The sequence below is a fragment of the Capricornis sumatraensis genome, chromosome 8 (genome assembly GCF_032405125.1).
Source record: "Capricornis sumatraensis isolate serow.1 chromosome 8, serow.2, whole genome shotgun sequence".
Taxonomy (NCBI): domain Eukaryota; kingdom Metazoa; phylum Chordata; class Mammalia; order Artiodactyla; family Bovidae; genus Capricornis; species Capricornis sumatraensis.
Window position 1 is genome coordinate 105,805,847 of NC_091076.1, and position 15,064 is coordinate 105,820,910.

The following is a 15,064-nucleotide window of genomic DNA, read 5'->3' on the forward strand; positions in this document are numbered from 1 at the left end:
GTGACTTGAGAACTTGAAAGACAGAAGCCTGTCTGAAAAGTAAATTGAGAATTTTAGTTGAGACTGGCTGAGTTAGAGGTGCCTCTGGACATTCAAGTGGAGATGTTCAGAAGTCAGTTGGATTTACAGGCTGGAAGTTTGGAGAAAGGTTGGATTAGAATCTAGACTTGGGAATCATTAACAAATAGATGGTAATAGAAGTGGTATAAAATCATCCCAGGAGAGTTAACAGAATGGGGAAAGGAACAGGTTCAGAACGAAATCCAAGGAACATTTAAGGGAAGAGCTGAGAAAGAAAAAAAAAAAAGTGGATCAAGGCCAGGCCAGAGTCACAACCCAAAGTCACAGGGAGGGAGTTCAAGGAGTGAGGAACTGGGAAGCATCCTGGATTCAGCAGAAAGTCGTTGGTGACCTTGGAGAGAGCAGTTTCAGTGGAGCCATGGGGACAGCACCAAGATTGCAGTGGATTGAGGAGTGAGTGGGAGGTGAGGGAGTGGAGACAGCTGGCCTGGACATTTTTTTCAAGATGTTGGGCCAAGAACGGAGAGAGATACGGTGGTAACTTTAGATGGAACTAGAAATGAGAGTCTTTTTCTATGCTAACCAGGGAGTGGAGGAAAATACAGGACAAAAGAAATAATCAATAAACCCTATGGAGAGAAGCAGGGCACAGATGTCAGGGCTGTTCTTAAGATGCGAAGGACCTACTTCTATTTCTGAAACTGACGGAGAAAATGATCGACTGATTTGGAAGATAGATATCTGGTACTTTTCTTTGATGGATGTTGTTTATCCTCTTGGAAGTTGGGAGTCAAGCCATGAGTAAGGAGTTTGTAGGCTGAACCTTTTTTCCTCAGCCAGTCAAAGTACGGGGTTTCCAGCAGGACAGAGTAGTCAAAGCACTAAAGCACGAGCCTAGTGGGAAGTGGGCTGAGGCTGAAGCTTTAAAATTCGAGGGATGAGAGGCTGACTGAGAGGAAGTGTGATGTTCCTCTCATTCAGAGGAAAGCTGCATTTGGGCCACCGAATGAGAGGTTCTTTTCCCCGAACCTCGTGCTGGGGCTTTGATTTTGGCTCCCTCTGCCTCGTCTAGTCAATCTGCTTTTCCCAGCTTGTCTCTCACGTCTAGGCCTCGAGCCTCCTTGTCCCCACCGAGGACCAGCTGGAAGCCATTTTGATTAAGCTCCACCACAGAAGGAGGACAATACAGCCCCGCCCAGAGCCAGGCGCGCCCCCGCGGCGGGCCGGGTGCGCGTGTCCGCGCCTCTTCCCGCCGGCCTGGCGGGCGCCGGGGCCAGGCCGGGGCGGCGCGGGGCGGGGGTTGGGGGTGGTTATGTAAGCGTTGCGCGCTCCCGCGAGGCAGCAACCAATGAGAAGCCTCGGTGACTCGGGCTCGCGCACGCAGGGTGGGGGGAGGGAGCGCACGACGTGCGCGCGCCCTCTCCCTCCTCCACCGCTGCCGCCTCCTTCTTCTGCCGCTCCTGGTGCTGCTTGTGTGTTCGTTCCGTGCGGACCTGGTACCTCTTTTGTGAAGCGGCAGCTGAGGAGACTCCGGCGCTCGCCATGGCGGACGAAAAGCCCAAGGTGAGCTCGGCGCCGGCCTCCGCGCCTCGCCGTGCGGCCGGGGTCACGGCGCGGGCCGGGGTCCGGCCTGAGCCCGCCGCGGGCTCCCCGCGCCTTCCCGGGCCCCCCACGGGGCTGCCGCGGCTCAGGCCCCGGCGCTCCGCGCCATTTTCCTCCCTCCCCTCTTCCTCCCGCCCGCGCGGGAGGAGGCCCCGCCGCCCTCCCCCGCCCCCGGCCGCCTTGGAGTGCGCGCCGGGCGCGAGTTGGGCGGGCGAATCGCGGACACCCGCGGGCCCACCGGCCGCGAGCGGGGCTTCTCGGGCCCGGTTGGCCTGGCGCGCGTGACGAGGGGCGTTAGGGCGCGCGATGTCCCCACCCTCGGCGGACCCCGCGCCGGGGCGGGTGTTGCCGCCTCTGCGGTGGCGAGGAGTTCCCTCGGCCCAGGGCTTCCCCGCTCGGGGGTGGGGGCCGCAGGCATCTGGGGACCCCTGCCCCTGGCCGTACTGGTCGGCTGAGGGCTCGGGGCGAATCAATGGGCTGCCGATGGACTGGAACCCGGATGCCTGTCGGGCCGTCCTGAGGGGCAGGGGTTGGGGGATTCCCGGGGAGTATTTCCCACCTTTTTTGTCAGGATGGGCAGGGGCTTTTCCCTGGGTGCCAAGTAACCCTTAGCTTGCCGAGACCATGTGGTTTGGAGAAGTTGGAGGCAGATGTACGAGCAGAGAGACTTTGCAGGGCTTAACTTTTTTAACGTGAGTTTTGAGGCACCAGGCTTTTCCTTGGAGGACTAGGGCGCACACTTCTTCCTGGCACACGGGACTTTTCTTTTGGTTGGTTTTGTGACCCCCACCCCTCGCCATTCCCTTCCCTTCTGAAGTGGTTTAGGGGCTACAGAATTCTTTCTGCACTTGATTTTGGTGAACTTCAGATTTTGTCGAAATCCACAAGGAAGACTTGGAATAAAACTGTGCATTTGACTCATGACAACAGAGGGGAGTGGAGAAAAAGCTCTTAACTAAAAATAAACAAAAATGAAGCTGCTCATAGAGGCGAACAATAATAGTGGTTCTGAGTTATTATTGTTGCTTCGGAGAGAATCAGGATATTCCTCAGTTAGGTGTTTGTTTTTTTAATGTAGTTTGAGATTTGTTAGTAAAGTTAATTTGCTAACTTTTTAACGAGATTTGTGATGAGTTTTGAATTGCAAGCTCTAGATTTTTGTTTCTTGCATTGTGTACTCAAAGCACTTTAAAAGGAGAAAGGATGCTTGTTTTTAACCGTTTTAGAGCAAAGATATATTTTGGGAGATGTCATTTTTTAAAACTCAGAATCAAAAGGGCATTGCAGTAAATTGAAGGGGATACATCGTTAAAAATCGATGGTTGATACTGATAGTATTGGAGGTAGGCTGCTTTTCTGTTTGGAGACAGCTATTTAATATTGTTGCTTCAGGATTTATCATCTTTCAGATTGATTTCAGCAGCTGAAAACAGCTGTATGCTCTGTTGCCATACAGAATGAGAAACCTGTTGATTTCTGAAGTGACTTGGGCTGCTGCTTCTTTAAAAGGTGTTTGTCTTTCACATTTTCCAAATTATACTTAAAATTTTTTTTTCTTCAACAGGAAGGAGTCAAGACTGAGAACAACGATCATATTAATTTGAAGGTGGCGGGGCAGGATGGTTCTGTGGTGCAGTTTAAGATTAAGAGGCATACACCACTTAGTAAACTAATGAAAGCCTATTGTGAACGACAGGTGAGGAGCTGACATGTGTACTTCTCTGAATAAAACGGATTTTAAAAAACACAAACATTTTCTTGAGAAATAGAAACCAGCATAATGTGACAATAGATTGTTTTTGGTAGAATATATATATACAGTTATATACTTGACATATCAGAGTTTTATCATACACTTGGCTGTTGATTTTTCATGAAACCCCTTAAGATGGTTAATATACATGATTCTGGTTCTGTGACGTAATGCATTCTTGTCAGGCTCTTTTTTGACAATTTAAAATTTGTCTTGTGTTGAAACAGTTTATTTCGAGTATTTTAACCAACTTGGAAATAAAATGTGAGTTTAAAGACATTGCAAGTTTTCTGAAGCATGTAAAATTGTAATGTTTTCTTTTTATACTAATAGTAGAGGTCAGGCATAAACATTCCTATATTAAACACATTTGAATTTTATTCAGAAAATAGTAAATTTTTTACATCAAGAAGAGGAAGTAGAAAACAGATGCTAGGAGGTAAATGTGAGCTTTAAGACAAAGAAGCTTCCTTTTGTGATGTTGAGTCTGTAACACTACAAGGCAACTTTAAAGTTGACTTTTTCAAGTATAGCAGAAACTAGTCGATCAGTTAATCCAACAGTAAGTGTTTTTCTTGCTTGACCCTGGGTAAATAACATATAAAATTTTGGAAAATTATTTTGTTAGATTAAAATAGTTTATCTACATTGCACACTGACCTAAAAATAGGTTCAAAATAAAGTTAAAATCTACAAGTTTCGATGGGTGCCTCTACAAGTTGGGAGATTGAATTCAAGTTGATACTTGGGTCTCCTTTATGATGTTGAAAGGCTTAAAGAAACTGAAGACTTGAGTTTGAAGTTTTATTTTATGCCTAATTTACTTATATAACAGAATATTGTGATCATAATTTTTTATATAGGTAAGCTTTTTCATAATTCTTTACCAAGTACAAAGTGTACTATTATTTGAAGCAGGTTGGTTAAATCCTGTAACAGTAAACACATACTTATTAATTATGCTAAAGAGTATCTACAGTATTTTAGCAATAATACCCCTTCAGGTTACAGCGGAATTTTAAAAGGTGGAACTTTTATGTAGCACAATCTTATACAAAATAGAAACTTATGCTTAGATTTGGTAACTTTTTACAAAATTCTCTGCATATCATGCCTAACTTTTCTCTGATTACTAGTAAATTTTAGCTTTCATTTAAAACTGGACTGAAATTTTTGAACTTAGAGAAAGATACATTGAATACCCATGAGTTTACCCCCTAGATTTAACAGTTTACGTATTTATTTATTTTTGCCAGATGCATATAAACGGGCATTATACTGTGTCCCAGAAAAAGTAAAGCACATCCGCTGTATTCCAGATTTTCCTTTTATAGGGAATTGTTCTATAAGGTCAGGTAGTAGGTCAATCAAGGATTTTTTAGTTTTCCTTCTGTGTTAGGATAAATCCACTGTACTGCCCAGATTAAAGTTTTCTTTGATTTTTTTTCAGTTATTAGGCGTAAGGTTGGGATTATATTTGACTACACGTATTAAGGCCATTCTTTCTTTGCACTACAGGAAAAAACATTGGCAATCCATAAAGAATATAATTCTACTGTATATCCGTTGGAATGCAAATAGGATTTGAAGATAGTATCCAGGAAGAATTTGGAAAGATGTTTATTCCCATTTTCCTCTTAAATGGGGGATAACCTCCAAGTTTTGAGGGACAGAAGGTCCCTGTTTACTTCTCAAGTGGTTTCTCTGGTTCTAACGAGGAGGACTGAGTCCTTGCTTTTTAAGTGTGGTACATGTTATTTAAAAAAAAACAAAACTCAGTATTTATCCCATCTAATTTGCAGAACTTAAGTTTTTTGGCAGGTGAGGAAGAAGACCAAGAATTTCCTATCAAGGTTCTAATTGAATGCTCATATTTACTTTCTAATGCACTCATTTGGCATTGGATCTCTGGAGGAGTCCCAGTGAATGCCTGCTAGGCACCTCAGACTAAACATGCAAAAGAGGATCCTTGATTCTATTAGAAATCTTTCTGTGGTGTCCCCACTCAGTAAATAGCATCATTTTACATCTAGTTGCCAAAACCTTAGAATCTTCCTTGATGATGTATCATAACTGAAAATCCATCACCCAGTTTTTTTCTCTGTCTAAACTTAGCCCAATACAGTAGTCACAAGCCGTATGTGACCGATTACCACTTGAAATGTGGCTAGTCCAAATTGAGGTGTGCTGCAAAGTGTAAAATAAATGCCAGATTTTGGAAAGTCGGTATGAAAAGGTTCAGTTGTTAAAATGTTGATTGTATGTCGAAGTGATAGTATTTTAATTATGTTGAGTTAAAACATTTCTGTTAAGCTTTTACTTATTTTTAACTTTCTTGTATGGCAGCTAGAAAACTTAAAATTACATGTATGGCTCACACTGTATTTCTGTTTGATAGTGCTGAGCTCTCAAACCATTTTTACTCTACACTTGATTACTACCTCAGGGAGTTCTCTGATTTCCAAGTGCCCTTGTTCACTCAGTTCTCTTTGTTTCGATGCTTTTTTCAGTGATTATTGTATTTACCTGTCTCTGCAGTAAAATGTAAACTCCATGAGCATAGGGCTGTTTTGTTCACTGTTTCTCTAGTTCCTGGGCCAGTATTGGCTTCTATGTTTATAAGATGATAGAGATTCAGACTAGTATCTCTGGAGGTTGGTTTCTAAGTAAGTTTTTCATTCACATGTAGAATTAGTTTGCCCGCTTTATATCAGCCACAGATCCTTCAGCTAAATGACTGAGAGCATAGTATTCCATTCTAGTATAGATTTACCCTAACCCTAGTTGTTTTCTAGGGTGTCAAGTGGTTTCAGAGAACCCAGAATTGGTTTAGTCCAGTTCATTTTTGTGAAATGAAGAAGTGGGAACATGTAGAGATAGCCTGACACAGCTCTTCTGGGGCACAATTAAAGCTCAATGTTGAGATTTATAAATAAGAGAAAACCAAATACTGGTTTAGTGTAAATTCATTGTTTAACTTTACATAGTTTATGGAATCTTAAAAGCCAATTTCCTGAATTTTGGACTTTTCATCTCCAGCAAAATAAAAGAGCTTTGATTGATAAGGAAAAGCATAAAAAGGTGGCAATAAAGGAGTACAGTTTGCTTGTGTTCTCCTGGCCCTGCCTTCCTCTGCCCCCCTCCTTATTTTAAGTGGTCACACCATTGACCTTATGTCCTTAGCAGTCGATGTAGTGAGGGAAGAACACGGCATATAAAAGGTGCTTAGTGTTTTGTTGAAGCAGTCGTCTCCAATCTAGTGTTTGTAAATATGTAATAGTAGTAATGGCTTGGCATTGGCTTCTTGGTTGCTTTGTGTAATCACAAACTAAATTGAAAGTCGTGAGGAATAAATTAGGTTATGGCTGTCACCTACCTAGTGGGGGATTGCTTGTGTTCCTCAAGACAAGGGCTAGTCTGGAAGTGGGTGGTATGTGTCAAAGACTAGAGTTTTAAAGGAAGCAGTATGTTACAGGTAGTTTTAAAGACAAATTCAGTGAATCCTTGTTGAATAAGGGACTACAGGTGTTACACGAGTGTTTGTGGAATACTTGACCTCAATATTTTTAATCCTAGGAACTCAGTTTAATTTTCTCTTAATAAAGCGAAGAGTGTGTAACAAGAGTTATAGTTTGTAATTTGTGCATGTTACAGGAATAACTTTGTGTAAGACACTTCCAAGAAAGCTATTTTTCTAGTTAATATATTCACAGCATACCTCCAAAGATACTTTATTTTCTATCTTGTTCTCATTTGGCTACAGTTACCAACAGCTTCACTGTTTTGTTCCTTTCCCTTTCCCACCCCTGTGACAGGTAGGTAATTCTTGAATAAGTTAAACATTGGAGTCCCCTTTGCAGAAAGTTGGATGTTTAGGCTCATTTATCTCCTTAAATGCACATAAAAATTTCTTTAACTTAAACTCTAGTAATAGAATTTAATAGTTAAGCTCTAGTAGTAGAATGAAAAACATATTATAGTTGAGAGAAAGTAAAAATCACCCCAAATCACTTAACCAGTATGGAAATCTTAACATAATCTTAACTGTTTCTTTGCATTCTTATTGCGTTCAAACGCTTTGTCCAGGGTTTGTCAATGAGGCAGATCAGATTCCGATTTGATGGGCAGCCAATCAATGAAACAGACACACCTGCACAGGTAAGACTCTCTGTGCTAACTTGAAAGCAAATGTGTTCATAATTTTCTCAACAGCTTTGTTAATTTGTGAACTTCTAGTCATTGGAGTATAGTTCTTTATCAGAGTTCAAAGCTATGTAAAATATGGCCAAAGGGGAACAAAAAGAAAAAACAGGAATAAATTCAGGACGTGCCAATGGTTTTTTAATAACTACTTATCACTTAGTAAAGCTAGTAGGTCATTTTATTTTAATCCAAGTTTTCCTCTTGCCAGCATCATTTGGAAGATAATAAAATTCCTGTCTGTTGCTTCAGATTGTTGTTTTCCTTCTGTTTTCATTGCTGCAACTCTAAATCACACTCAGGGTTTCTCACAAGTGATTGATTGGCTATTCTAGCCATTTTAGTTCCTCTTGAAGTCTTGATTACGTATATTTCTGAACTGAAGGGAATCTAGTGGTTGTAACTGCAAGTCTCTTGATAGCTTGTGTTTCATAAGGCTGTTGATAGTAGGTCTGTTTCCAAACCCTTAATTGTTTGATCCCTTAATCTCTACATATAACCTCAGTTATTCTGTCAGTTTGTAGGGAATCGACTGGGCTACCTTCTGTAGCAGAAATTTTTTGTCTTTGTTTCTTTTTACCTTCTGAAATTCAGTTTAAGACTTCCAGTTTTGGGGAAAAAAAATTGATAGCAGAAATTTAAATTGGACCCCTGTACTTTTGAATTTATCACCCCCATAAAAAATAGGAAGTTATAAATATGAGTGAAACAGAACATCCAGATTTTGTTTTTGTTGATAATCTTCAAAAATTTCACATCTTATTTTCTGTTGGTGAGTCTCTAAGAAGCAGTTATAGTGTGTAGCCACAAGGAGGAGCTGAATTCTCTTGAATGAGAGAAAAGGCTCTCCTGTATCCTTCAAAAGCATTTAAACTTTCACTATAAAATTTAAAAACATTTCGGTAGTTTCATTTTAGTAGATAGGCTGAAGACCAGTTTTGATGGTTTTAAAAGAATTAAACCATTATGCTGGGCTCTGATGATAATGTATTTTCTGTTTTTTGAAACTCTCACCCACCACCAAAAAGTTCCGGAACTTGTCTGTTATGCTAACTGCAAATAATTAAACCTAGGGAAGGTTTGTTCACAACTGCATTTATAAAATCTTCAAATTGAATTTGGAATTGACCATTTTAGCATTTGGAATTGAATTTGTTTTAGAATAAAACTGACTCATTTTAGAATTGTTCTTCCAGTATTTATTAAGTAGCAGAATTGTATAAATTAGAACATCTTAGCAGCCAGTTTTAACAGCAGTATAATTGTTAATGCACTTACCATTTTTTAGATACTTTGACTCATTGAATTCTTATAACTGAATGATACTCCATTTTACAAATAGAGAATTGAGACTTAATATTTTAATACTTTAGCCCTACTTATACTATGATTCAACTTCATTAGAAACAGTTCCCTTTTGATTTTAACAAGTCTGTTTTTCCCATATGCCTTTCCTTACTGCATAGTGGTAACCACTGTTTTGTACATAGGCAAAGATATATTCCTGTTGTACACATAGTTAGACAAAATTAAAAATATGTATACAAATGTAATACTATATTGTATTTGATGCCTGGTTATTAAATTTTTTAGCCCAATATTGTCTCTAAGGGATATTTCCATTTCTGCATGTGTAAATCTATTTATTCTTTAATAATAGCTACATGGTATTTCATGTATGAATGTACCATATTTCTTTGGGTTTTTGATAATTTGGTTATTTCCAGGTTTTTGCTCATCTAAACGTTGCATTGAGATCCTTCATACACATCACTTTTATTTTAAGTAATGAAAAATGAGAAGATATAACTTATGGTCATACTCATTTTTTAACTTAAAAACTCAGTTTTCTATAATGTTAATAGAAAAGACCAAGTGAAAAATTATTCAAACCTAAGTCTAATGCTGCTTTAAGCTGTGGGACATCTGAAATAACACTGGAAGGGGTAGAACTCATTCAGGATATTTAAGTCTAATAGTTAAACATTTTAAGAACTGAATAACCAATGGTGGATTATTTTTTCTCATTTATGCTAGTTGGAGATGGAAGATGAAGATACAATTGATGTATTCCAGCAGCAGACAGGAGGTGTCTACTAAAAAGGGAACCTGCTACTTTACTCCAGAATTCTGTTCCTCCAGACCAAGAAGACATTCTCAATTAGAAAACCGCAATTTGGTTCCACCACATCCTGACTACTACAGTATAGTTTCTCTATTCTTTCATTTTCCCCTTCCCCATTCCTTTATTGTACATAAAGTAACTGGTGTATGTGCACAAGCATATTGCATTTTTTTTTTTAACTAAATGGCCAATGGTATGTTTTGATTGACATCAAATGGAGATGGGATGGGGAAAAATACTGATTCTGTGAAAATACCCCCTTTTCTCCATTAGTGGCATGCTCATCAGCTCTTATCTTTATATTCCAGTAAGTTATTTTGCTCTCACTGTTTAACAAAAAAAAGAACAACATAAAAATTCTTGCATACCTTGTTCAATTGGAGAATTTTAATGTTTTTCATTTATCATTGTAAAACCAAGGACAATTTTATAACTTTTTTGTACGTAGCTGTTACATGTAGGGCAATCTGTCTTTAAGTAGGGATAAATTCCTCTAAAAGAAATGAATCCTAGATAGTTTTCCCTTCAAGTCAAGCGTCTTGTTGTTTAAATAAACTTCTTGTTTAAAATGAGCTGTTTTCTTTATTCTGAGGAATATTAAGTAGAAAGTTGAAGCTTAGAGGAAAACATGACCTGAATAGGCCTACTAAAAGTAACATTTCAAGGAAGAAATAAAGCTACTTTGCATTTCTGACAGACTAACGCAAAACAAAGAACAACAAAGTTATGTAAATGATTAGCAAGGAATGCTTCAGCCTCCATTCAGAAAGTTTAGTCAATTCCAAGTATGCAACTTTTACTAGCAAAAAATTGGGCCATAGTGTGGGTTTACTCTCTTAAGTGTTCTTTTCTGTAACCACTACCTGAGGCAGAGTTGATTAGTACACAGGACTAGGAAAAAGTTCTGATTTTGCTGACTGCTGATGTATCACACTTCACTATTCTAATCCTCATTTTGTCTGATGGTAAATACTCCCTAACCTAAAATAGAGTTTTTGTTCCTTATTTAAGTATCTTAAGTGGCAGAACATTTTTACATGTATATATATTCTTAAAGCAATTAAATATGCAGATCACTACAGTTTTTAAATTCAAATGTATAGGGAAAGAAAACAACTACAGAACCAATAAATAGAATATTGGAGCTGGAAAGATGTAATGACTATCTAATTCTAACCCTGTTTTAAATATGAGAAGGCTGAGGTCCAGAGGATAATTTGTCCCACAGTTATTAATAGATGGCTATAGAACTGGGATTAGAGATTAGGTTTTCTGATGACTTAATGGAGTTTTGCAATAATGGTTCTCAAGAAACAATTCCCACCCTCGCTGCCTGAATGTGGCCTTTTGAATGGAGACCACATGAACTGTCATGCACTCTATTCTGTTGCAGTGTGGTTTGTCTTATATTCCCCATTTCTACAGTGAATGAACTTTCCAAGAGAGAGTGGGAATTGCATAGGTTCCTGACTGTAAGTTAAATCAACAGAAGTTTTTATTTTCCTGTATGTGTAGTGTGCCAGCCTGTTTTAACAATTTATATTGTGAAATAATGTGAGAAGCCTGCCCCCAGGAATTCTTAGATCAGGTAAGTACATTTCTCTTGTTGTCCTAGGTACTATTAAGTAGTGGAATTTTGTTGTCCCCAAAGGTAAAGTTAGCATTGAAATTCAAGCCAGAGAACTTTATTAAGGAAGGATAGTTTTTAACACTTTGAAAATAAGCGAATTGTTGAAAATGCTGAAAGTAATTGTAGCATTTTAATTTTTTTTTGGCTTGGGAGGAGAGGTTCAAGTGATGGGAGTTATACTACTGTTTTGGTTAACTGTTAGGATAGTTTTGCTAAACACTTTATTGCTATGCTCACATATCCACATGTTTGCATCTCAGAAGTAGCAAATAGTATCTAAGTGAACCCAGTCTGTAGAGTCAGTCCTGTCTGACTCTGTGACCCCATGGATTGTAACCTTTCAGGTTCTGTCCATGGGATTCTCCAGGCAAGAATACTGGAGCGGGTTGCCATTGTCTTCCCAGCCATTTTCCCAACACAGGGATTGAACCCGTCTCTTGTATCTCCTACATTGGCAGGTGGGTTCTTAACCTCTAGCGCCACCTGGGAAGACTTCATACAAGCTGCTTTTGATCTCAAAAGGCATTAGCAACTTTTCAGAAGTAAGAGTATCAACTTATTTGGCTTACTGTTTTTCTTCTTTATGTTTTCATGAAAATTGGGTGATTAGGTTACATTGTGTCTAAAGAGGGTGAGGTTGAATGGAACAGGAAGAAGTAAACAGTTGAAGGAGAAACTGGAGACTTGAGTCAATGTGTAATTGTGTAGGGGATTGTGACACAAGGAGGTCTGTAAAGATGATAGAATCCCAGGATTTGAGGGAGGCCCGTTGGAAAGTTTTTCCAAGGTCGTCGTGGGGGCTATGAGGGGCAGCTGTGCCACAGAGGGTTATTTTTGAGTTGGAATGAGGCTGCTTTTAAATATGACTGACTGGATCATGGTTTTTCATTAGAATCTCCTGGTGAGCTTTTAAGAAATAACAGTGCCTGGGCCCTACACCCAGAAATATATTTTCAGTGCCAATATGGAACTGAGAGAGCCAAGCACCTCATGGTAAAGATTAAATGAGATGTTTCGGCCGTCTTAACAATCCCTTCCATGTACTGAACTCTAATTTTATGTACTTATTTGTCTTAGTTGCATCGTGTAGGATCTCTCTTTGAGGTGCACAGACTCATGTTGGGGCAGAGGGGCTCAGAAGTCGCAGCGCGCTGATTCTACTTCTGGCGCACAGGTTTGGAGCATGGGGGCTCAGTGCGGCTCTTGGGCTTAGCTGCTCCATGGCATGTGGGATCTTGAGTCCCTGACTAGGTTCGAATCTGTATCCCCTGCATTGGAAGGCAGAATCTTAGCCATGACCGCCAGGGAAGTTCCATGTTTAATTTTAAATAAAAATTATTTTCAGTATGAAGTAAGTTCTCTGCCTGGGGCATCAACTGAATACCATAATCCCTACCAATTGGCCTGTATTTTCATTTCAAAAACTGAATATATGATTTTTAGGTTTTTGAATAAATGCTTAATACTAAATTATGCCGTAACCAGTCTTAAAGGAAAAACAATCCTCAAGATTTTAATGATTCTCTAATACTTTAGAACCAAAGGACTCATTCATAAGATGCTTCAATATTTTGATTATCTGGGTAATGATTTGAGGGTTAGTCCAGGATTTAGTAAGAAATAGATGTGTTTTGTACTGACTGGTATGTGTAGTGGCTAACTAATGGAAATAGTGGAACATAATTAGAACAGAGTATATAAACAGGTTAGGAATTTAATCTGTTATTTGGAATGTGGAGTGTTATTTCCCTGTAAGCAGTGACATGTGACAATGTATGAGCTCATTTTAGGATTTCCTACGCCCTTAGGGCCTTTGTGAAAAGTCCAAGAATTTTCATGTAATACTTTTCTTTGCACTAAATATTTTAAGAAATATTATGTGGCTCATTTTGCAACAAGTTACAGAATATGGAATATTAAGAATTTTCTCATTTTCTGAGCATACCCTTTTACTTGATATTTGTAATTTTAGTAACTACTTTGTAAAAGAGCTTAAATTCACCTTAGAACAGGATAGATTGTTTAGATTTTTCTTTTAATTAAATAGAAAACTTGGGATTGAGGAAAGAAGACAAAAATCACTATCTTACTCAGCTTTTAGTATGAGAAGAGCAGGAAAAAAATAGGGAAATAGGAACCATGCTCTTCCTCTTTGTATTTCAGAATGACCAGAGGGCATGTCAGACCTTAGTAGAGTGTGCATACCTTTTTGTTTAACTTTGGAGAAAGAGAAGGCAAGAATATGACAAAGCCATTTTCCATATTTGAGGCCTCTAGGTTGGTTCATTTAATTTACTTAATGGCAAATGAGTTTTAAGAGAAACTAAACTCCTTGGGCTGTTTTTCTGTCAGTGGCATTGATCTGCCTTTTTTCTTTTTTTGTGTGGTGAGGATACAGCTAAGAAAAGAATGGACAGATGTATACTAAATTTGGCTCTAGGAGTGATGGATGCAGAATGTATGTATGAGTGATATACTTACGGAGCATGCTGCAGTAGGGGATGAAAGTGAAACTTGTTGGGCTGTTCATTAATTAAAAGTCACTCAACCAAGTTCAGAAGCACATGACCAGTATTTCCTTTTAGTAATAAGGAATAGAAAACATTAAGAGTATGTATTGAAGTATGGTTAAACATATGTAGTTGCTATTCATGTAGATCAGAAGCAGATATCTGCAGTGTCGTATGGTTCAACCTAACATAAGTGTATTGGATCACAGGGAAAGACACTATTCGAAGAGGTTGGTTCAAACCCAATTGCAGAATCTAGGTGGAATAAATTCCAGTAAGGAGACTATGTAGATTGCCTATTTGCTCTGGCATTTTGGAACAAATAGGGCAAGCTGAAATTATGGGCACCTCAGTTTACCTGGTAATGGGAAAGCTGGTAACATCGAAGACACAAATGTGTGAGAACAAAGATATGCTGCCCCTGCTGAGTCGCTTCAGTTGTGTCCAACTCTGTGTAACCCCATAGACGGCAGCTCACTAGGCTCCTCTGTCCCTGGGATTCTCCAGGCAAGAACACTGGAGTGGGTTGCCATTGCCTTCTCCCAAAGAGATGCTACAGTAGTGCATTTTTTGTGTTTGGTGAAAATTTATCTGTAATAGGCACAAGTGTACAAGTAGTGAAGAACAACTAGCAGATTTTTCTATTTTAAGTTGTACATGGCATACTTGGATAACACTGTCCACACCCTCAGCAACAAATGTAAAAAGCAACAGGATTCCTGTCCAAATAAAAATTTATTAGGGCCTTAATCATTTTCGGACATGTTTTAAATAGTAAAGGTTTTTCTGCCACATGCTTCAGAGCAGTAGATTGTGTTCTAAGGAATTTCTAAAAATATTGGGTTTACAAAAGCCTGGTGATCCAAGTGGTTACAGATTGAGTTTCCACTGCAAAGGCCACAGGTTTGATCCGTGGTTGTGGAAGTTATGCATGCTGGGTGAAGTGGCCAGAAAAATCTGTTGGGACTTCCCTGGTGGTTGAGTGGGTAAGGCTTAGTGATCACAATGCAGGGGGCCTGGGTTCAGTCCCACATGCTGCAACTAAAACTGGGACCTGATGCCAACAAACAAAAGGCCTGTTGGAAAAGCTGATTGCCAGGCTTCCTGCAGCGAATTAAAATGGAAGACTGGTACAAATGGATATAGCAGGGAAGTGGCAGTTGGGACTGCAGGAAGCTAAAGAGTACTGCTGAAAAAGAAGTGGAGGCCACTCTCATTCTTCT

The 15,064-nt window shown here is 39.4% G+C and overlaps 1 protein-coding gene across 2 annotated transcripts; it reads left to right on the plus strand.

Annotated features, from left to right (window-relative positions):
* The first annotated feature begins 1,434 nt into the window (after nt 1-1,434).
* SUMO2 (small ubiquitin like modifier 2) lies at nt 1,435-10,251 on the plus strand. 2 transcript variants are annotated; one of them, XM_068978243.1, is made up of 4 exons: nt 1,436-1,584; nt 3,188-3,319; nt 7,463-7,534; nt 9,614-10,249. In XM_068978243.1, the coding sequence occupies exons 1-4, from the start codon at nt 1,564-1,566 to the stop codon at nt 9,674-9,676; spliced, it is 288 nt and encodes a 95-aa protein (XP_068834344.1). In that variant the 5' UTR covers nt 1,436-1,563; the 3' UTR covers nt 9,677-10,249. The 2 variants fall into 2 exon arrangements, with proteins under 2 accessions (XP_068834345.1, XP_068834344.1); XM_068978244.1 differs by lacking the exon at nt 7,463-7,534 and having other exon boundaries at nt 1,435-1,584; nt 9,614-10,251.
* Nucleotides 10,252-15,064: the final 4,813 nt, after the last annotated feature.